General features: G+C 44.7%; 1 protein-coding gene across 1 annotated transcript; it reads right to left on the reverse strand.

Annotated features, from left to right (window-relative positions):
• Positions 1-950: 950 nt before the first annotated feature.
• LOC141998317 (uncharacterized) lies at positions 951-23,781 on the reverse strand. Its single transcript, XM_074971058.1, has 7 exons — positions 23,699-23,781; positions 10,134-10,275; positions 8,940-9,263; positions 6,855-7,169; positions 5,956-6,066; positions 3,516-3,575; positions 951-2,068 (listed from the first exon to the last, which is right to left on the reverse strand). Exons 2-7 carry the CDS (start codon positions 10,201-10,203, stop codon positions 2,028-2,030), a joined length of 921 nt encoding a protein of 306 aa, XP_074827159.1. The 5' UTR covers positions 10,204-10,275; positions 23,699-23,781; the 3' UTR covers positions 951-2,027.
• Positions 23,782-24,127: the final 346 nt, after the last annotated feature.

The raw sequence follows: 24,127 nt of genomic DNA on the forward strand, positions 1-24,127 counted from the left end.
ACACGGCTGCGACTCTGAAACCTGTCATTATGTACGTAAAATACACTATAATTGCAGATATGCCTTTGGCCTTAATTAACAGAAAGACTGAATCAGCATAGCAATGACAAGAAGATCTACCTCTTTGACTAACAGATTCCTGAGACAAAACCAGTGGATACCTGGTCATGGGATGGCTGGCTGTTTGGATGGAATTTTGTATCTGCAGCTTCCTGCCCTGAAGAAGCTAGGTCCTGGGCCTAATTACTGGTTTAAAACTCAGCCAGAGGAGGTGTGACAGGGTGCTATTAATAGCACCCTGGTCACTGAGTTTGCTGCAGCACTGGCAAGAGCGCAGGATTAATTGAAGCCAATTAGACACTTTCTGTTGGGGGATTATGAGCCCCTGGGTGCTATTCCCTGGCCTAACGAGGTAACTGGGAGGCTGTAAATGGGAGGAACAGGAAGCACGGGGAGCTGAAAGGGTGAACCTGGGCTGAGGAGTGAAGGTGGCATGGAAGCCTCCTCTTGCTATAACCCTGCACTGAAATCCTCTCAGCGTGTAAGGAAAGAATAAATACACCCCTGGTGAAAGGGTAAGGGCCGGGCATGTGTTTGTGACTGTGAATCGACACAAACTGGCCTGGAGGTACGGTACGCTGGGCAGCGATGGAGGCACCCATTGACAGGAGGATGAATAGTCTCACAAATCCTCCCACCTCCAGGTTCTGACATACCCATGTACAGGCCTTTGTGTCGCTGGTAGGTAACTGGAGTGTCACAGAAATATAGGCTCAGCCCAGTGGCCCATCAAGGATAGTGTTTTACCTCGAATAGCAACAAATAGTGAACATTTCCGAGGAAGACAAAACAGCATCTCCCAAACACACACTAGTTATCTAGGACAAGGTTCCCTGGCATCTTAGGCAGCTCTATGTCTGCTCGAGGAGGAGTTGTTTAAGCCTGGTGGGTACTACAATTCCCAGCAACCACTGGTGCAACTGTCAATTAAGTTTATTTAAACAGGGGTTTCAAAAGGCCTGGCCTTTCCCCAAAGAGTGTTTGGAAAAAATTACTAAAATCTGGCCCTATGGGAATCTGCCATTGGTTTTCAGCCAGAGGGAGGAAGGCAGGTATCTCTGTGTCTTTCAACATAGCAAGACATTTGGATAAAATCAATGGCCAAGATTTTTTTCAATGGATGCCTAAAGTTAGTGTCCTAAATCCATGTTTTAATTACCTGATTAAAAGCCCTGATTTTCAAAAGTGCCAAGACCCCAGCAGCACTACTGACAGTGTATGGCTGAGGCTACACTATTCAGTCAACAGAAATTTCCCATCATTGCAATACCAACAATTTAGCTCCTCAGTTCTAGTGTAAATTAGCTGCATGTCGTTTAATCACCCTACTATCTAAACAAAACAAGATTTCCCACTTTCTTTCCATATTTTTTATCATATGTAGAAAGTAAATCAGTGCAATTAATTTCTGCAATCTACTTGTGAAGTTAGGGCCCCATTTACATTCATTTTCTCTTCAGTGTGTCCATTCATCATACAACTCTTGCAAGTAATTGAAGTCGGTTCTGATTTGGGGGATGGTTCCCAGTTCTGCAGCCCCTTCACAACACACCATTTGGTTGGTAAATTAGATTGGCACTTGCACCACAAAGTCTTTGTGATCGTGCACTGAACTTCTGTCCTGATGGCTGCAGGTTAATTGGGGGATACAATGCTACATACATCTAGCTGCTGTATTAGCCCATCCTAAAGGGCTGGCTATTAAGGTAGGAAACAAAGCTTTGATTCCATCAAAAGTGGGGAAAATATGGCCTTAAAGCATCAGTGTTTCAGGGAGGAAAAGAACTTTGTGCAAATTATCAGACCAGTGAAACAGAGAGGAGAATGTTTCTTCACATTGTTTGATTGCTGAGTGTGTATGTACTGAATGTCTCAGTTTCTGTATCTACTGCTTTGCTTAAATTCAGTTGCATTGATGCAGGCTGGATCATCATTGTTTCCTATCAGGAGCCATCTTGTTTCACACGTCAGACTTCTTGGGTAGGTACATTTTCTTGTGCTCTTTCATCTGTAGAAATCAGGGAGAAACTCTTGTGAGAACACCCTAGACGCAATTCCCTCTTTACAAAAGAAATGCCTGAAGCCAGGTTAGCAGCAGCTGGGTGACAGCGAGCTTGCTCCTGCTGTTTCTCACACTAGTGTAAAAAAGAATCTATGACAGTCAGTGACATTACACCAGTGTACAATGGGTGTCAATTAGATCAGAACCAGGCCCAGTGTGTATCTGTTTGGATTCAGTACAGGCAAAGCACAGACTGTGGTGGTGCCAGCTTCCCCTGAATGGCCCTGCCAAGGTACCTCAACTCTGACCTAGTGGAACTGCCTCTAGGGCCGAGGGGATTCTGTCACCGTGGTTCCATAGGGGCTGGTGTATGGTACAAAGGCTTTGCCAATTTGCCAATAGCTGCACTGGCAAAGCCCCCGAAGGAGACACAGCATGTTCCGACAAGAGGCATTCTCTGCCGCTATAGTTCATAGATTCCTACATTCCAGGGCCAGAAGGGACCATTGTGAGCGTCTAGTCTGACCTCCTGTGTGACACAGGCCATTAAACATGCCCAGAATAATTCCTTTTGAACTAGAGCATATCTTTAAAAAAAAATCCAACAGTGATTTGAAAACAGCTATTGATGGAGAATCTACCATGGTCCTTCTTCCAATGGTTAGTTACCTTCACTGTTAAAAACTTACATCGTATTTTAGTCTGAATAGTTCAACCATCTCTCCTAACAACACAAACCATCCAGGCAAAAGTGCCCCTTTACCACAATAAACTGCAGCTACATAGCCATTTTTCCGGAATAGGTATGATTATTTTTTTTTCACACCTCAACCAACATAGCTATGCTGACCAAACTTTACACAGCAGACCTGGCCTCTGTCTGTAGCCTGTCGGTTCACACTGCCAGGGATGAGGTGCAATGGGAGAGCTGGGTGGGTTGCCAGAACGGGAAGCGAACAGGACATTGCAGATGAATACAGAGGGGCAGAGGCTGAGTTTCGGTAGGTTTAATATGCGTGGGTAGAGCTGTGTGGTGGTTTGAAGGAGTGGTTCGGTTGAGGGTGGCAGCACTGAAATAGTGGTTCGTGGTCCATCAGCTGAGCTGTATGGTGTCCCAGGACTGGCAGGGGGTACTTTAGATCAGGAGTTAGATATATTTCATAGCTGTGTGTACTCCCGGAACATATTCGCTTGGATTGCTGCAGGCCAGAACTGAGGTGTGTTTTGGCAGCGCTGCAGGGGAGAAGCACATATAGCTAGTCCATGCAATGCACGACATTGGGTTCTTATCAGCTTTTTATTATGAAGGGCACTAAAATGTAACAAAGCAATCAAATCACAGAGATATTGGGCTAAATTCAACCCTGACACAAAGCCAGTAATTTCAGCTGAACTACACACCGGATTAACTTGACCCATGATGAGATACAATATGAACAATGGAAAGGCTTACATTGTCTCAAAACTGGAAGGAGGTTCCTTAATACGTCTGCAAAATTCCCTCTGGCCATTGCTAGGAAAATGAAGGGGGAAAGGGATTGGCATTAGAATATGTATGAAACCATTAGATGATTTAATTTCAGGAACTATACTGCATCATTGAAAACAGATTTTAGCAGTGCTGCCTTCACTGTGTTGACCAAGACAATGAATGAGAGGCAACACCCCATAGTGAATGCAGACACAGGAAAGGACTACATTTTGATTTTGACTGGGGTCAGTCACGTGTTTCCGTGCAGCCCTCTGCATGGTTCCCTGATCACTTGTATACCAGAGGCAGTGCTGTCTTGCGTGTATTTGAAGTTCTTTCTCTGGGCTGGATTTGGCAGTGCTACCCAAAGCTTTATTTTAAATGCCATCTGAAATTTAGCAAGAGATTAATCCTTTGCCTGGCTTGAGACTAATGGCAAAGCGAAAAATTTTCAAATATGCTTATGTTACTTAGGAGCCCTGGTCCCACTGACTTTAAGTGGAACTCAAAAACATGTCCTGGGGACACTTTTAAACAATATTTCTCTGTTAATGTAGGGGCTGGTCTTTACTGGGGGTAGAATTGGACCATTGGGGCTGGGAGTTACACCTCTCCGACATCATTATTTTGCATGGTAGGACACAATCTATGGATATGACTGAAAAGCACAGGGTACTTTAGTGCAGGAAAAAGATACCCTTGATTGCCTGGAGGACAAGCAGGGACACTCTACTGTCCTACTGTCTCCAATATAATTTCTCATGCTCTTTAGGGGGTGCAAGGTAAGGTCCGTTGCGTGTTACAGGTTTGCATTTGTTCATTTGTATGGAATCAGTCTCCACCAAGGATCATGCAAACTTCCCATTTCGTTCTTGGGTGTAGCATTAAGTGTTAGGTTTCAGTCATGAAGAAGTATGGGCTGGAATGGACTCTACCTGGTTTGTAGCATGGAGGGGTTCAAGTGCACACAAATACGGGCTAAATCAAGCCAGTATGCTCAAGAGGAGAGTAAGGATATGTCTACACTGCAAAAAGAGGTGTGTTCCTAACTCAGATTAAAATAGCAGTGAAGATGTAGCAACTCTACTTTTAAGTTGGGATAGCAGCTAGAGTGCAGGCCGAAAGGGATATGTCTACACCACAGCTGGGTGCAAGCCTCCTCACCTGGGTAGGCAGAGTTGTGCTAGTAATAGCAGTCTAGACATTGTGGCTCAGACTCTCGAGCCCACCTGACCCCTGGGTGTGAGCTCGGGTGGTTAGCTTGATTCTGCTGGAGCTACAACCTCCACATCGCTATTTTCAGCATGATAGCTTGAGCCCAGCTAGTGTGAGTCTGTCTACCCAGGCTGGGAGGCTCACATCCAGCAGCCATGTAGACATACCCCAGGAGTTGAATTTGAGCTGCTAATCCAAGTTGCCATGTTTTCACTGGTATTTTAACCTGAACAAAAAGCTTTTCTTTCGCAGTGTAGACATATCCTTAAGCAGCAGCATTCCTGCCTCTTCTAAACTCATGGCATTGGTTTGCACTAGACATTTTAATCTCAAATTATTTTGTTACCAATTAACTTGTGGTAGCTAACACATTTACAAAGGCTGGCATGGACACTCCCCACGTTTGTTCCAGGCTGCCACCTTTAAGAGTGGATTAGCTGAGTTTGTGGGATTAGCAGGGCTGGCACTAGGATTTTTGCCACCCTAAGCAAAAAAAATTTTGGCTGCCCCCGCTTTTTTTCATGCCCCCCCCTCCTGGTCCCCCGGCTCCGCCCCTTCCCAACCCCTTCCCCAAATCCCCGGCCCCGCCTCCTCCCCCGGGCGTGCCGCATTTCCCCCCCTCGTTGCTTCCTGCGGCTCCCCCATCCGCAACCCTCTACCCTAGCTCACCTCCGCTCCGCCTGCTCCCCTGAACATGCCGCCGCTCCGCTTCTCCCCCCTCCCTCTCAGGCGAGGGAGAGGCAGCGCGTTCAGGGGAGCAGGCGGAGTGGAGGTGAGTGAGGGTGTTGGGGGGGAGAACCTTAAGTAAAGGAGTGGGGTAGAGGAACCGCTCCCCGCCCCAGCTCGCCTCCGCTCCACCACCGCCGCCTCCCCCGAGCGCACCGCCGCTCGGCTTCTCCTGCCTCCCAGGCTTGCCACGTGAAACAGCTGTTTTGCACGGGGCAAGCCTGGGAGGAAGGGGGGAGAAGCAGAGAGGTGGGGGCGCGCTCAGGAGAGCAGGCAGAGGCGGAGCGGAGGCGAGCTGAGGCGGCGGGGGCACATTTCTAGGGGCGGCATGGCCGGCGCCACAATGCCACCCCAGGCACCTGCTTGTTTTGCTGGTGCCTAGAGCCGGCCCTGGGCACTAGCTCCTAGCAAATGACTTTTTGAAACTCAGCAAGTGCAGATCGGACAGGCTTCGCCCTGAATGTGTGTTGTCAGACTGTACCTCGCTGGCGGTACTTGAAGTACAGAACAGCTGCAAAAGAGCAGAGAACCAGAAAGAGGAGCACTAGAATGGTGGCAACATGCTCTTTCATGGTCTTCGGAATTTCCGGATCTGGAAAAAAACCAGGTGTGTTAATAAGGACTCAAAAACATTACGGTGACAACCAAAGCCGTAGCGTGTTTAAAGCAGTAATTCATAGCGGGATGATTTGTGTGTCATACGGTACATTTGGCAGATGTTGAGGGTATCTTTTGTGATCTTGTTTTCAGCTTACATGGAGTAAAATTTTCAAAGGTGCCTAAGTGGTTTAGGAGCCGCAGTTGACTTCCCATAAAACTTAGGCAGCTACAGGCTAGATCCACAAAGAGACTTAGGCACCTTGTTACCCAGTGCAATCCACAGCCCTGCGTTAGGCACCCAACTCTGTATGCACTGCTTGAGGAGATTTAGGAGCCTAAGAAAGGGATCTGCAAAAGCCAGCACACACAGCAAGGAGTTGCCTAAACTAGCCAGTGGGAAATACTTTGGCACCAATCTCCATGTGCGATTCACAGCCATGAAACCTCTCCTGACGTCAGGTGCCTCAGCCCTTTCTTGTACAAAATGCACTGCCCACACTGCTTTGTATTGTAAAAAAATCTAGAATAATCTAGCATGTGAAGCAGATGCATGCGACATATTATTCAGAAATCTCTGCTTTACCTGCAGACAGCTATTCCTGGAACAGTATGTTGGTGGTGCTCAATAATAATGGCATTAGAACTAATACTCTGAGAACTTCCAGTCACCCTTTCCAGCTGGGGAGCACGAATTCTGCATAAGACACCTGCTAACGTTTCATCATCAGGAGATGATTGATTTGTGGCTGAAACTCAAAGTACTTCTGCTATATCTTATACCTGCGGTTGAAGTAAAATGAAGGTAATCAGCGACTGCTTTGTGGGCACTAAGGCACTTGGTTTGGTTTCTCTTGGTGTGCACATCATACAGCACAGTACAGCAATACTCTGAGGCAGCTAAGTTGGGTTTCTCATGGAGAGTGCTGGTAAGGCTGGTTAAGCCACCTTCTGCTTCCTCAGATACCAGGCTTGCACTGCCCGTCAGGTTAGTCCCGTGGCCATCGAACCAATGGATCTGCCTTTGTCGATGCCCTATAGGTGACAGGCAGGTGAGCTTTGTTCCGTTCCTAGTGAGATTAGGCTCAGTTTCTGGAGCTGAAAGAAACACAGTGTTGATTATGACTAGTGCAATATCCATTGCTTTTTTCCACAACAGGTGACTAGGGGTCCGAATTAACAGCTAATCTATGGGTCAAATTCAGCCTTGGCGTGTGTGGGTAACTCCACTGAAGTTCAGTCGAGGATGAATTGACCCTAGAACTGTGTAACGACAGTCTTGGCTGGATTTCTGTGGGGATGGAGCTAAAGGATCTGGTGCTAGGGTGGGTCACAACTGCACCTGATACCATACGTGTGAGTACAGCTGGGGAAAAAAGGGAAAGTGACAATAAAAGAAAAGTGGATTGAGGTGTCACTAAAGATTCTGGAGATGGCAGGGAGTTTATAAACAAAAATGGTTTCTGCCAGGGTGGTTTGGGTGTCCGTTTACACCTGATTGATTTCTCTAAACGTTTTATATTGCGGGTGAACCTCTAATGCGGAGGGCTTGACAGCCGTGACTTCAGTCACACACAGTGGAGCCACGTGCTCTACAGGCTTCCCTCACCCAGCAATTCAACTGCCCTCGGTCCTTTTCTCAGCCCCCTGTGTCTGGTCCAGTGCTGACCTGTGTGACTCCTGCTATTCTAGCCATGGCTGTCACAACCCCAACTTTCCTACAGCACAGACAATTGCTGCCACTTGGGAAATTTTAGATCCTGGCCCACCTCATTCTGCTCCCTTATTCCATAGGCCCCATCCTCAGGAGCAAGGGGCTTGCTGATCAATACGGTAGGTGCCCTTTGAAGGCCATTGCAGGAAACCTCAGTCAACCCTAGCTCCATGCTAGTCTTGGTTAACAAACTCTTACTTTATTGACTGCAGGTAAACCCAGGAATTAACTCATTTAGTGTGGATCTAAAGGTGCCCTCTTTCCCCTCTCGCTTACCAGAAAGTCTCATTACAGATCCCAGGTCAGACTTCCTCCACAGCTCTACCAATGCATCACAACCCTCTCTGGCAGCATTTATCTATTCCTGTGCTGCTATACATGGGCTAAATAGTGGCTTTGCCCTGGGCAAAAAGCAGCATGCAGCCGCACTGACTCAGGAGCAGACTTGGAACTCAGAGACTCACAATCTGGTCCCCAGTTTCCTAAGGGCTCAAGGGAGAGGGAAGAGAGGGGGGATAATCTACTCCACCTGGCAAAGGATACTTCTGTTTGCACACAGGAGGCAGCTGCATTGGGTGATATGTTTGGGGGAAGGGCAGAACCAAGCTTCCCTGCAACTCTTGTGGCTGCTCTCCCACCCTGCACTGGTACCCATGACATGGGCAACAGGCACAAGGGAACGGTGTCCCTTAACCCTGGGTGGCTATACAGTAAAGGTCACAATCAGGCCCTAAACAAGCTAATATAATACAAATGACTGGAACAGGGAGAAGAACACAGTCCAATTCCGTGTCTCTACTGAGCTAGAACCTTGACACTCGGTGAGCTCACTCATGGAGTGCTGAGTACAAGAACAATAAACGCTGAGCTTTCACCTGTCCATCACAGGTCACCAAACAGTCTCCATTCTTTTATGGTATTTCAACCATTTTAAGACAATGGGGCTGTGCAGGGCCTAACTCAGTGTTTGAAATGTTTTATTTATTCTGAAAACCTCTTTATTTTATCTCCAAAACCTCTAGTGCTGGTAATCGTCCTCTGAAAACTAATCCATGGTCGAACTGAATTTATTTATTAAAATGCTCAAAAAAGTAACTGAAATCTGGAGTAGCTTTATTATAGTGTCCATGATCCCCTCTGTGCTGTGAGTTTACCTGTAACCTCAAGGGTTGCGCATCCATCGCGGTACCCAGCTTCAGAATAAAGATGCCATTTATAACCTCCTTCATCAGTTGCTTTTACTTCCTGTATGTGCACTTCAGAAACATTGCGTTGTAGCACCAACCGAATTCTTCCCTCTTCACTGGAATTCTTTCCTGCCCATGTGTTTATAACACTTTCTAAGCACGAGTTCTGTTTATTACAATTTTCACAGCGCTTAACGATCACATTTGTAATCTTCTTGTTGCTAATGCATGAAATTGTTGCCATTTTGTTATATTCTGTCTTGACATCACTGCAGATGAAGGTTGCAAGTTCTGAGGGAGGCGGGGGAAAAAAGAACACAAATAAATTATTACTCAAACAGAAATCATTAAGTGAAAAACAAGTGTTTGATTGCTAAAATATAGAATAGGTTTAAGTGGAGAAAACTTGTATCCGTTCGAGACCATTTGGCCATATTCTGTCCCAAGTTACACCTGTGCTACCTTACATAAGCAAATATGCGCAACTGAGCACAGAATTTTAATTTGGGTTTAACTAATCTCTAGTGTAATTCCACTGATGTCTGCGGAATTACTCCTGTGGTGAATGTGCCCTAAGATGACAGACAACTGATGGCCAGCATTTAAATCTACTTTATCCAAAGAGCATTTCCAGTGGATGGAGTAGCACTGTTAGCATATTAGCACATCTTAATTTCAGTCTTAGTCTGGAATGTGGGGGCTCGGTAGACAGGGGTTCTCCCAGGAGAGCCAAAGTGGAGGTTCCTTATTGGCTGAGCCAGTGGGAGCAGTGACCACCTGTCTGAGCTGTGTTTCACTGCCAGAGCTTACAGGAGACAAACGGGATATAACGATTGCTCTAAAACGGATCTGCTGGCTGATTCCAAACCACGCTGGTTGTGGTGGGAGTGGAGCTGGAGGGAAGAGGTGATTCTGTGGTTTGCAGTATCCCCTTAGACTATCAGTACTGTAATGTCTCTTCTTGCCAAGCTGCTAGTCCCTCTCCTCAGAAGGCTCTAGCTTCAGTTCTTTCTAAGTAGCCTAACTCGGTTTCCTCCTTGCCCTTGCCCCAGCTCATTGGGTTGCTGGTTTTAATTGTTAACAGTTCAGCTTTCTCCTTGGAGCATAAATAACATATTATTGTGTGATGAGAGGCAAACACAGTAAAATGAGGTGACTTACGGCCGTGGGAGGCACTTGAGAAAATGGACAGGAACAGGAGGCATGCAGCTGTTTTCTGGAGGGAGCCCATCAGGCGTGTGTCTCAGATGTCTGAGATCCTGAGGTGAAAGATGCTGTAGACGTCCAGCGTTTTGGTATTATTCTATCAGAGCAGAAGAGGTGACATCAATTTCCTGGGTATAAACTTAATTTACAGCCTTTAGAATTCCCGTCCCCTTCTCATCCTGTTTAATCTCCTTTTCACCAGCAACAAAACGACCCCTCACCACAGGCCTTTTGCCGAAAGAAGAACCCATTGTACAACACAGCAAATGCCTTTGGATGATGACTGGGCAGCACAGGGAGGCAGTTCAATCTAGTCAAGGAAGGGGGTTGGCAGTGGGGATTGCTACCAACCCTATCATGCTAAAACCAAGAGGAATGTAGCTTCAAATCTGCTGTGGATTAACCACTTCTAAGGATGAGCAGGTAATTGTCTCCACTGTCCAGGTAACCTTTGGAGTCTGTGCTGGAGTGGTGGCAAGGGTGCAGTGCAGTCATGTGCAGGGGTCTCCCATGTGGACATCTGTCCCACAGGAATTTGGCCTGAGACTCATTACTAAACCACTGAGCAGTTTTCAGACTCTAATAACATCCCTGCACAGCTACCATGGCTGAGATTTGAACTAGTGACTCAGGTGCTAAGCTGTTGGATCCTCTATCACTATCCTGAGACCCATCGAGCTATCAGAAAATAAGAAACAGAAGACATATTTATTTTTCATCTGAATTTGGTGATGCTAAATAATGAAATTCCTGTACTTTTCATTTTAAACCACCAAAGGGTGCACTGCATTCCATTAACAAGTGACAATGCACAAAATTTATGTTGTTTTGCACTTCTAATCGTTGCAAGTTTCAAGTGCCCTATCCTCCCGTTTCAGGCTACCAGCAACTCCTAAGGAAGTTCCTCTCTGTTTCACAGCACTTAAGTATATGGAGGATGCTGTACATAAATAAACGTCATTATTTAGAGGGATACTGCTAACTTGAAAACAATCTTACTTTTCTCTGAAAATTTTGCAGCTACTATTCTTACAAGAAGAAAAGGAGTACTTGTGGCACCTTAGAGACTAACAAATTTATTTGAGCATAAGCTTTCGTGAGCTACAGCTCACTTCATTGGATGCATTCCTCCACTGCATGCATCCGATGAAGTGAGCTGTAGCTCACGAAAGCTTATGCTCAAATAAATTTGTTAGTCTCTAAGGTGCCACAAGTCCTCCTTTTCTTTTTGCGAATACAGACTAACATGGCTGCTACTCTGAAACCTATTCTTACAAGGTTATTATCACTGAACAAAGTTAAAAAAATATTTTTCTCTCTAATTTCAGTGTATTTATTTTGTACATACTCAATTTCACCATTTCCCCTAAAGAGTCAATTGGCCACGATCGTGTAAAAAATTAAGCAGATGCTGAACTTCATTGAGCTCAGTTAAGGAATTAGTCATAAAGATCCTTACAAGAATCAACCAGAGAACAGAAATGTCCTTATAACGTCTTTAAAGGAATTTAAGCAACCATTTCTGGACATATTATTTCAAAGGTGGGCTAACAGAAGCTAGTCGAATTAGAGTCAAATTTTAAAAAAATCAAGTTGGCTGATGTCACACCCCAATGAACAGTGCCATTAAATCCAATGGAAATCAACAATTCTTTGTGTGTGAAATCTTACCGCCTGGGCACAGTTCACTTTTTCTTTTTCAATTCTACACTACCCATCTGTCTTTTTCTTACTCACACGTTTGCCGGAATGATTAGCCTACATGTCTGGAGTGGCCTCTTAGTTTGGCCTGAAAAAAAGCCATAATTTTTGAGGCATTCAAAGGTGTCTGGAAATTGTGGTCCATTTCAGTTTACATGTACCAGATTTACAAGAATGAAAAAAATCGCAGAGACTGTCTATGTCAAGTTTTGTTGCAAGGAAATTATCACCGCTCTGATAGAAACCCCCTGAACAGGGAAGCTTATAGCAAAAACACCAACTAATAATTAATCAGAGAATCCAGCCTAAAGCCAGGAGAGAGGAGGAAAGAGGTGTGATCCTAGGACCTGTTTCTGCAAACCCTTAAACACAGGACTTGCAACTTTACTCATTGACTTCAATAGGACTACTCCCATAAGTGAGGTTGCTTATGTGCTTAAGTGTTTTGCAGGATACTGGGCCTTGAGATGAGTTGTCTCCTTCATGACCTATGTACGTACTTCTTGTTGTTTATCTTGGGCCCTTGTGTAATCTTTATCTTTGTTTTCATTCTGTCACTGTACAACTACCTCATTGCAGGCTGTGTTTTTTCTGCTACTCTCCAGCACTGTACTGGAGAATTTGTACCTTGGATCTGCCTCTTTCTTACTCTTGGCTACTTCTTGCTCTTATTTCTAATTCTGCATAGGTCTGTACGTTGTCCATTCTTTCCTGCATGGCTCAAACCCTTCGGGACAGATTCTTATCTCTGGGAACACTTTCAGTGTCCTCCCTATCACATTGATGAAAATCATGGATTTGAATACTTGTGGCACCTTAGAGACTAACCAGTTTATTTGAGCATGAGCTTTCGTGAGCTACAGCTCACTTCATCGGATGCATAGCATATCGTGGAAACTGCAGAAGACATTATATACACACAGAGACCATGAAACAAAACTTCCTCCCACCCCACTGTCCTGCTGCTCTTTATAATGCGCATGATAATCAAGGTGGGTCATTTCCAGCACTAATCCAGGTTTTCTCACCACCGCCACCCCCCCCCCCCACACACCCCCCTCCAAAAACCACACACACAAACTCACTCTCCTGCTGGCAATAGCTCATCTTACAATGTGCACAGCAATAATCCAAGTTTAACCAGAACGTCTTGGGGGGGGGGTTAGGCTACCTTGCATAATGACTTAGCCACTCCCAGTCTCTATTCAAGCCCAAATTAATAGTATCCAATTTGCAAATGAATTCCAATTCAGCAGTTTCTCGCTGGAGTCTGGATTTGAAGTTTTTTTGCTTTAAGATAGCGACCCTCATGTCTGTGATTGCGTGACCAGAGAGATTGAAGTGTTCTCCGACTGGTTTATGAATGTTATAATTCTTAACATCTGATTTGTGTCCATTTATTCTTTTACGTAGAGACTGTCCAGTTTGACCAATGTACATGGCAGAGGGGCATTGCTGGCACATGATGGCATATATCACATTGGTGGATGTGCAGGTGAACGAGCCTCTGATAGCGTGGCTGATGTTGTTAGGCCCTGTGATGGTGTTCTCTGAATAGATATGTGGGCACAGTTGGCAACAGGCTTTGTTGCAAGGATAGGTTCCTGGGTTAGTGGTTCTGTTGTGTGGTATGTGGTTGTTGGTGAGTATTCGCTTCAGGTTGGGGGGCTGTCTGTAGGCAAGGACTGGCCTTTCACCCAAGATTTGTGAGAGTGTTGGGTCATCCTTCAGGATAGGTTGTAGATCCTTAATAATGCGTTGGAGGGGTTTTAGTTGGGGGCTGAAGGTGACGGCTAGTGGCGTTCTGTTATTTTCTTTGTTAGGCCTGTCCTGTAGTAGGTGACTTCTGGGAACTCTTCTGGCTCTATCAATCTGTTTCTTCACTTCCGCAGGTGGGTATTGTAGTTGTAAGAATGCTTGATAGAGATCTTGTAGGTGTTTGTCTCTGTCTGAGGGGTTGGAGCAAATGCGGTTGTATCGCAGAGCTTGGCTGTAGACGATGGATCGTGTGGTGTGGTCAGGGTGAAAGCTGGAGGCATGTAGGTAGGAATAGCGGTCAGTAGGTTTCCGGTATAGGGTGGTGTTGATGTGACCATCGTTTATTAGCACTGTAGTGTCCAGGAAGTGGATCTCTTGTGTGGACTGGACCAGGCTGAGGTTGATGGTGGGATGGAAATTGTTGAAATCATGGTGGAATTCCTCAAGGGCTTCTTTTCCATGGGTCCAGATGATGAAGATGTCATCAATATAGCGCAAGTAAAGTAGGGGCGTTAGGGGACGAGAGCTGAGGAAGCGTTGTTCTAAATCAGCCATAAAAATGTTGGCATACTGTGGGGCCATGCGGGTACCCATAGCAGTGCCGCTGATCTGAAGGTATACATTGTCCCCAAATGTAAAATAGTTATGGGTAAGGACAAAGTCACAAAGTTCAGCCACCAGGTTAGCCGTGACATTATCGGGGATAGTGTTCTTGATGGCTTGTAGTCCATCTTTGTGTGGAATGTTGGTGTAGAGGGCTTCTACATCCATAGTGGCCAGGATGGTGTTATCAGGAAGATCACCAATGGATTGTAGTTTCCTCAGGAAGTCAGTGGTGTCTCGAAGGTAGCTGGGAGTGCTGGTAGCGTAGGGCCTGAGGAGTGAGTCTACATACCCGGACAATCCTGCTGTCAGGGTGCCAATGCCTGAGATGATGGGGCGCCCAGGATTTCCAGGTTTATGGATCTTGGGTAGTAGATAGAATATCCCAGGTCGGGGTTCCAGGGGTGTGTCTGTGCGGATTTGATCTTGTGCTTTTTCAGGAAGTTTCTTGAGCAAATGCTGTAGATGCTTTTGGTAACTCTCAGTGGGATCAGAGGGTAATGGCTTGTAGAAAGTGGTGTTGGAGAGCTGCCGAGCAGCCTCTTGTTCATATTCCGACCTATTCATGATGACAACAGCACCTCCTTTGTCAGCCTTTTTGATTATGATGTCAGAGTTGTTTCTGAGGCTGTGGATGGCATTGTGTTCTGCACGGCTGAGGTTATGGGGCAAGTGATGCTGCTTTTCCACAATTTCAGCCCGTGCACGTCGGCGGAAGCACTCTATGTAGAAGTCCAGTCTGCTGTTTCGACCTTCAGGAGGAGTCCACCTAGAATCCTTCTTTTTGTAATGTTGGTAGGCAGGCCTCTGTGGATCATTATGTTGTTCAGAGGTATTTTGGAAATATTCCTTGAGTCGGAGACGTCGAAAATAGGATTCTAGGTCACCACAAAACTGTATCATGTTCGAGGGGGTGGAGGGGCAGAAGGAGAGACCCCGAGATAGGACAGCTGCTTCTGCTGGGCTGAGAGTATATTATCATGCGCATTATAAAGAGAGGTTTCAAAGAGGGATGGGCTATTACCAGCAGGAGAGTGAGTTTGTATGTGTGTCTGTGGGGGAGGCGGGGGGAAGGGTGAGAAAACCTGGATTTGTGCTGGAAATGGCCCTCCCTTGATGATCACTTTAGATAAGCTGTTACGAGCAGGACAGTGGGGTGGGAGGAAGTTTTGTTTCATGGTCTCTGTGTGTATATAATGTCTTCTGCAGTTTCCACAATATGCCATGCATCCGATGAAGTGAGCTGTAGCTCACGAAAGCTCATGCTCAAATAAACTGGTTAGTCTCTAAGGTGCCACAAGTACTCCTTTTCTTTTTTCTTTTTACGAATACAGACTAACACGGCTGTTACTCTGAAACCTATGGATTTGAATGTAGTGCTCAGGAAAGACTGAGTCCGACTTAGCATATGAAGCTGATGCTGGACAAACTTCTCCCACAGGCTTAATTAATGCACCTCAATCCCATCTTGCAACATCAACTTATTCTGCCGCTAAACCTGCACACAGCTTTGCCAGTGCCCCTCAGCCCTGGCCTGCAGCAGGGCTGTTGTTCCATTCCTAGGCCCACACGCAGCTCTGCCAAAGCATCTCAACACTGATCTGCAGCACCAGCTTTTTTGCCTACAGACCTTCAATGTACCAATGTACCCTATTTCTGGCTGAAACCAGAGGCAAAGGGCATCCTGCAAAAATGAACTAATGAAAAATTGTACATGGATTTTCAGAGACCAACATTTACCAATTTTTCCCAGCTCTGACGTTGATCTGTGAACCGTATACCACCCTGTACGGACATTGTGGCCTGTTCTGTATATTTTGCGTGGATTTCACAAAATGTGTATGAAATATTTGGACAGTTCTACAGGGTTTTCATGTGGGGCATTTTATGCAGACCAGTAGAATCAGGCATGCACTTAACTAAACTTTTCATTAATGCCCAGATCTACTTGTACTTGAAATAGATAGCTCGATAAAAATGAGGAGGAGGGAACCAGGAATATGAATTAATGAGTCCTGTAGCAGCAGTAAAGGGGCAGAACAGCACAATGGGGGAGTGACATGTCACACTCAGCCCCCAGTGTTTGCACCTATGCCTTGAAGTGATGGCTACCTGTAGTGGCCCTCATTTTCCGACCAGCCCTTAAGATAACATGTTGTGAAATACCACATACCTACAAATAAAACAATTAGACTGTGATATAAATCAGAGCAGTCAGCTAGAATTGCCAATAGCTGTTTGGGGAGATCATTTCACTAGACTGAACTTTCTGCTCCATCAGTATCAGTGAAGTGTGATGTTTAACTTTAGCCTTATCAGCTGTGCCTGTGTTCTTCAGGTTGTTTCTGTTCCCAGCTGCAGAACTTAGCCACTCTTACAACCTGTCCTGGGATGAGCACCTTCCGCAGGGTCCTTAACTCCCGTTGATGTCAATGAGAGTTGGGGCTGCTCAGGACTAGACCCTTCATAGCTAGGGCTTCATTTCCCAGCTTTACCCTGGTGCAAGTTTGGAGGAACTCTATAAAGTCAATGGAGGTAACACCTGTGTCTAACCGATGAAGGGGAAGGGAAGATTAGGGCCTCATAATTTATTTCATGGCACTTTACTCTCCAAGGGAAACTGAAAATTTATCATTTGCCAGCCCAGGCCCCACAGCTCTGAGCTGCACTCCAGACTCCTCTGACCACTGGCCGAGGTTTGGGAACAAGGCTGAGCTTCAGGCTGTTTTTCACTGTCTAAGAAGCAGTTTGCACATCTCTACTCAACTGGCCTGATTCTGTGAGATCAGGGCTGAGCATTGCCGGCTGACAGGGACACCAATGGCAGTTGGGGGTGGGAAGCTGAGAGAGAGAGATGGACCCATAAGTCACCTTTGAATTCTTCACCAAGGTCACAAGGAGGTTTGGCGGAATCCCTGGGCGGAATTTGCCCCTGGTGTAAGTGGGTGCAACTTACATCAACTTCAGGGGGCGCTGCACCTGCTTACGCCAGGATGAATTTAGGGCTACAAGCCAACGCTGAAGTCAGTAGTGTCACGTGTAAATCAGTGTAGCTCTGACTTCAATGGCACGATGTCAATTGACACCTGATGAGGAACTGATCCTAGATGTTTAATCGTATCTCAGGAGGCTCTAGAGGTGAAGCTATTCCAGTCAGCGGGACATTAACAAGATGCTCTGTACTTTCGTATCCATTTGTCAATAAAAATGGATTTAAAAAAAAAGATAAGCCAGAGTCACTAACATGGGACCTTTTAATGTATGGTAGAGAATTAAAAACTACCATGCAGGGGGCTGGAGAACAGCTTCTACCTGTCTATGGCTGAAAGATGTTAACACAGAGGTAGGTGCATATCATTAAAGAGCATCGATATTAAGGGTGGTTAGTATTGAATGCGAAGTGTTGTAACTTGAATAAAGACACATGTAAGACCCCACCTACACTGTAAAAAGTCACTGGTTGGTGGCTCCACTACGGTTACTGCCTGACACAGTTAGCAACATGGTTCAGGCATGCAGTATAGTGAAAGGGAAAAAAACGTGATCCAGGAAACTACAGGCCTATTCGTTTGACCTCAATAGTATGCCTGGTCTTGGAACAAATTTTGAAAGAGAAAGTAGTTAAGGACATAGAGGTAAACAGTAATTGGAATAAAAAACAACATAGTTTTACAAAAGGCGGATCATGCCAGACCAACCTGATCTCCTTCTCTCAGAAGGTAACTGATTTTTTAGACAAAAGAAATGCAGTAGATCTAATCTACCTGGATTTTAGGAAGGCATTTGACACAGTCCACTTGGGAAGTTACTAGTTAAATTGGAGAAGATGGGGATTAATATGAGAACTGAAAGGTGGATAAGGGACTGATAAGAGGAGAGACTACAGTGGGTCATACTGAAAGGTGAACTGTCAGGCTGGAGGGAGGTTACTAGTGGAGTTCCTCAGGGATCAGTCTTAGTACCAGTCTTATTTAACATTTTTATTACCGACCTTGGCACATCCAGAGAGGTATTTCCAATAGAGACAGGGAAGTGTTAGTACTGTTATACAAGGCACTTTGAGACCTCACCTAGAATACTGTGTGCAATTCTGGTCTCCCATGTTTAAGAAAGATGAATTCAGATGGGAACAGGTGCCAAGAGGGGCTACTAGGATGATCTGAGAAATGGAGAACCTGCCTTATGAGAAGATACTCAAAGAGCTTGGCTTGTTTAGCTTAACCAAAAGAAGGCTGAGGGGAGAGAGGATTGCTCTCTGTAAATTTATCAGAGGGATAAATACCAGGGAGGGAGAGGACTTATTTAAGTTAAGCACCGATGGGGACACAAAAACAAATGGATATAAACTGGCCATCAACAAGTTTAGACTTGAAATTAGATGAAGGTTTCGAACCATCGGAGGAGTGAAGTTCTGGAGCAGCCTCCCAAGGAGAGCAGTGGGGGGTGGGGGGGAGCGCCATAAAAACCTAACTGGCTTCAAGACTGAGCTTGAGAAGTGAATGGAGGGGATGGTATGATGAGGGATGGAGAGGGCTCTAAGTTACTACAGAGAATTCTTTCCCAGGTATGCCGGACATACTCAGGATCTAACTGATCTCCATATTTGGGGTCACGAAGGAATTTTCCCCCAGGTCAGATTGGCAAAAACACTGGGGAGTTTTCACCATCCTCTGCAGCATGGGGCACAGGTCACTTGCAGGTTTAAACTAGTATAAATGGTGGATTCTTTCTAACTTAAAGTCTTTAAACCATGATGTGAGGACTTCAGTAACTCAGCCAGAGGTTAAGGGTCTATTACAGGAGTGTGTGGGTGGGTGGGGTGAGGTTCTGTGGGCTGCGATGTGCCGGTCAGACTAGAAGATCATGATGGTCCCTTCTGACCTTAAAGTCTATGAGTAAGGTTTCCTCCTGCATGAACTGAATTCCTAAATCCCATGAACCCTTGTTCTTTGCCACAGCATGATTTGCTTAGCCAAAGCCTATCCTGTTTTGGGTTTTTAATTGACTAAAACCTTGCAGTTTAATAGGACAGATAAGTGAGATATCTCATATTTTGTATGATGTCCTTCGCTGAGCCACACACACATTTCTTGTGTTTCCAGATTTGGGCTGGAAAACTAGGGAGGGTTTTTCTGATAAGCCTCGCTTCTGGCAAGGCTACCTATACCCTGGGCTAAATTCAGCCCTTGGGTAGCTCCGCTGAAATTAATGTGATGGGTTTGGCCCCCATGAACTGCCTTTCGCAGAAGAACAAGAGCAAATATCAAAAATGAGGGGTGGGAAAGGGGGGGAATTAACCAAAGAAGGAAGGGAGTTTGGCAGATAATGAATCAGACTCTCTGGCCCTAACTAGAAAGCTCAGAGCTCAGATAGGAAAGGGTTATGAGTGCATGAATTTTGTTCATCAGCTGCAACCTTTTTGTGTCTCTCGTTTTTCCCTGATTTTGCTTTTGTGTTTTGCATTTCATTTGCTATACACAAGCCCTGTGTTTATTAAGACAGAAATAAACAGATTAACCTAGTGGCCCAGAGATCAGTCTTTTAATACTGGGAATATACAATGTTGATACAATGTTAATCAAGGGTCAACCCTTACTCTGGCAAAGCACCCAGTGAAGGCAGGGGGATTTTTCTTGAGTGAACACTTAGGACTGCACGGTTTGGCTCAGTAAAAATAAAACTAAGGATTCGAAAGTGCTTCCCAAATATTATGCAGATAATTCTCACAGCCCAGTTGTTCTACAGACAGATAAACTGAGGCACAAAGAGGCCATGGGCGTTGCTCAGGATCACAAGGTGATTCTATGGCAAAGGGAAGAATATAAAGCAGAGGTGAAATAATGGTTCCTATTGAAATTAACAGCAAAATTCCCATTAGCATCCATGGTGCCAGGATTTCAGCTCAGGAGTCCCCAATCTTACACTGCTACACTGATGACTAAACCTCGCTTCCTCCCACCTTAAATCATGGAGGCTTGCTCGAACAAGGCCAGGGAACCAGTTCTAAGTACTGTGAGTGACAAGCAGAGGGCTAAATTCATTCCTGGTGTAACTCTCTGATGTCAGTAGAGTTACATCAGTGACTCATTTGTGTCCATCTGTACAAAGGGGCATGGAGGACAAGACGTCCACTCAATGTGCAGCGGCAGGCTAAAAAGCAAACAGAATGTTGGGAATCATTAATAAAGGGATAGATGATAAGTCAGAGATAGATGATAAGTCAGAAAATATCCTATTGCCTCTATATAAATCCATGGTACGCCCACATCTTGAATACTGCGTGCAGATATGGTCGCCCCATCCCAAAAAAGATATATTGGATTTAGAAAAGGTACAGAAAGGGGCAACAAAAATGATTAGGGATATGGAACAGCTTCCATATGAAGAGAGATTAATAAAACTGGGACTTTTCAGGTTGGAAAAGAGATGACTAAGGGGAGATATGGTAGAGGTCTACAAATCATGACAGGAGTGGAGAAAGTAAATAAGGAAGTGTTAATTACGCCTTCTCATAACACAAGAACTAAGGGTCACCCAATGAAATTAGTAGGCAGCAGGTTTAAAACAAACAAAAGGAAGAGCACAGTCAACCTGTGGAACTCCTTGCCAGAGGATGTTGTGAAGGCCAAGGCACCAACAGGGTTCAAAAAAGAACTAAATAAGTTAATGGAGGATAAGTCCATCAATGGCTATTAGGCAGGGATGGTGTCCCTAGCCTCTGTTTGCCAGAAGCTGGGAACGGGCGACAGGGGATGGATCACTTGATTTCCTGTTCTGTTCATTTCCTCTGGGGAACCTGGCATTGATCACTGTCAGAAGACAGGATACTAGGCTAGATGGACCTTTGCTCTGACCCAGTATGGCCGTTCTTATGTCCTTATGACAAAGGGGAGATGGTGTTTAGGAGGGTGATAGACAATTAACAGGCTCCTGATCCCCGCTACACTAGCTAAATGCATCTGCATTTCACAACCCCCACTGCACATGCACACCAGGTGTTCATCCCATGACCTTTTTGGTGTCTGCTACAACAAATGGATAGGTGATGTGGATCTGGAGATCTCTGCTTTCCTGGGAGTTGACAAAGACCCCAGCAGTTCACCAGTTAAATATGAAGGCTGCTATCAGCCTTTTAATAGGTAACTTGCTCCAAATTTCAGACCCCCTTCAGTAGAGGCAGAATCAGACTTGCTGAGAATTCAGGGATTGTTGAATTCCTCACACTCCAGCCTAAGTACCTGCTAGCTGTGAGACTCAATCCATAAACACCGTAGGACAAGTGGAAAACACTAAACAAAAAGAAAAGGAGTACTTGTGGCACCTTAGAGACTAACCAATTTATTTGAGCATAAGCTTTCGTGAGCTACAGCTCACTTCATCGGATGCATCCGATGAAGTGAGCTGTAGCTCACGAAAGCTTATGCTCAAATAAATTGGTTAGTCTCTAAGGTGCCACAAGTACTCCTTTTCTTTTTGCGAATACAGACTAACATGGCTGTTACTCTGAAACTAAACAAAATGTGAGCTATTGACGACAACAAGGAAGTCAAGCCAACAAAAAAAAAAAAAAAACAGCCCGAGAAAAGCCTTCCTTGAATTGCCATGCTGGGTCTGCAGCTTCGTTCTGGCAATCCTAGCTGGATTTATATTCACGTTAAGGGTCATTCCTGCTGAGTTACATCTGAAATGAATTGGGACCCATTAACTCAACTGGGGAAAACACTTTTCCCTGTCAGTCACACTACAAAATAAGCGCTACCACCCTAAAAGAAAACATGCAAGATGACAAGAAAGGACAACACGGCTCTGAGGCAAACAAAACAGAGAAATCAGCAATTAACTGGGGCATGGGGATTCTGTGGGGAAGCTGTATTAGACTCCATGGAAAAGAATGCAAAATAAGCTGAATATATTTATAGCACATTTGCTCAAACCTCTGGATAATACTCAAGAGTTGTTTACTCCTTACAGCTTTTAAAGCGATTTTAAATGAAAAGAGATGAGGCTGTGTGGAAAGTTAATTTCAAGTCAATACATCCCTGCAAACTAAATTGTTACTGGTTTGCTTCCAGCCCTGCTGCAGTCACAACAAATCTCAGTATAAATCCATGCTGTAATGTAACTTTCAGTGCCTCCTACTTATCAAAATCAAGAGTTGCAAGAATTTTAATTGTAAAGTTATGGCAAGCTATTAAAAACCATTCCTTTGCAAAACATCTACAAAATAACCACTTTGGGGAAAGGGGTCATCCCCTCCCCAAAAAAACCCGCTAACAGGATATGACAAATAGCATCAGTGTGATGGGACACTCACCTGAGGATTCGTAAAAAGAAAAGGAGTACTTGTGGCACCTTAGAGACTAACCAATTTATTTGAGCATAAGCTTTCATGAGCTACAGCTCACTTCATCGGATGCATACTGTGGAAAGTGTAGACGATCTTTTTATACACACAAAGCATGAAAAAATATGAAAAAATACACACACAAAGCATGAAAATACTTTTTCATGCTTTGTGTGTATAAAAAGATCTTCTACACTTTCCACAGTATGCATCCGATGAAGTGAGCTGTAGCTCACGAAAGCTTATGCTCAAATAAATTGGTTAGTCTCTAAGGTGCCACAAGTACTCCTTTTCTTTTTGCGAATACAGACTAACACGGCTGTTACTCTGTCACCTGAGGATTAAAATTCTGCATGTGTTACAGTGATTCAGGACCAGCCTGTCTACTGTTTTGCCCCTTGTATGGTTATTCATACCTGTGCAAAGTGGCTGTCAGATGGGACCTTTTTGATAGGGTAACATTTTTTTACCCACTTTGCACAGGTATAAATGGTGCGAAGACAGGAGAGAATCATGCAAAAGTTTTGCTGAGCAGCACTCAAATGCAGAACATTTCTAGCACACCTGTTTCACAGGTTGTGTCTTTGCTGCAAAACAAGGTGGTGTGTTTTTACATGGTTAGCAACCTGAATGTAAACTCCTACTGCAGACTATAATTTTTACCTCCATATAGTTAGTTGATGTAAATCCCAGGTCAGGGGTGTTTGACCTCAACTAATTACACAGAGAGGTAAAACTACATTGTGATATCTAACTCGACATGCAAGACAAACTACAAAACAACATACAAATATTTTGCAATGAATACGTAGCCTTAGTCTCATCTCGTGGCAGGCAAAAGCAATCTTTGTGGGATTAAAACATTTGGGAAAATATTCAAAATTGCAGAGAATTGTTTGCATATCCTAAGCAACATGCATAAAACAGAAGCAACGAGGAACTTCCTTCTACAGGATATGTTCTAAAAGCATGAGTTGCTCAGCTGATGACTTAGATTTTCAATACAAATTCCTAACTGACTGTTTAAACTGGAAACCAGCAAGCTTTGTAATGGAAAAAAACAATCTGGCCGTCACCTGTTCAGAGCCTGGAAAAGAATAACCTAGTACAGTACCTGAAAGCTGACAAGCATCCAGAATAAGTTTTCGATCCCTGACTGCTTTGTTCCCTAGTAAAGTCACTTCCAGCAGCTGGCAATCTTGCAAGAAAACGACTTCAGCTGTAAACTGTAAGCTTTCCCACTCCAGTTTATTCTGCAGATGCTTCGGCCCATGGGGTTGTTTTCATAGCCTGGCAGGTGAATAGAAGTGGGAATTTTCCTGCTTCATGTTTATCCCTGAGCTCAGGGTATGAAATGAAAGCACTGGATTTCCCATCATAACACCAAGGAACTTTCACTTTCATTTTCATTCTTGTAGCCAGCACTTTTACCTCATTAAATATGAAGTGTTACTATCTTTCAGTGCTAGAGACAAGAAGAGGAATTAGAAATCATTGTACAGCTCAAGAAAAGGTGAGGCTATGCCAGTGGCTATCGAGTTGT

Source organism: Natator depressus, chromosome 14 (assembly GCF_965152275.1).
Source record: "Natator depressus isolate rNatDep1 chromosome 14, rNatDep2.hap1, whole genome shotgun sequence".
NCBI lineage: Eukaryota > Metazoa > Chordata > Testudines > Cheloniidae > Natator > Natator depressus.

Excerpts from the sequence above, each read along its gene's own strand:
- LOC141998317 (XM_074971058.1), bottom strand. The coding sequence starts at position 10,203 with ATGGGCTCCCTCCAGAAAACAGCTGCATGCCTCCTGTTCCTGTCCATT. Across the intron at positions 9,264-10,133 it reads CTCAAGTGCCTCCCACGGCC|AACTTGCAACCTTCATCTGC; the intron begins GTAAGTCACCTC and ends CGCCTCCCTCAG. Across the intron at positions 7,170-8,939 it reads CGCAACCCTTGAGGTTACAG|CTCCAGAAACTGAGCCTAAT; the intron begins GTAAACTCACAG and ends TGTTTCTTTCAG.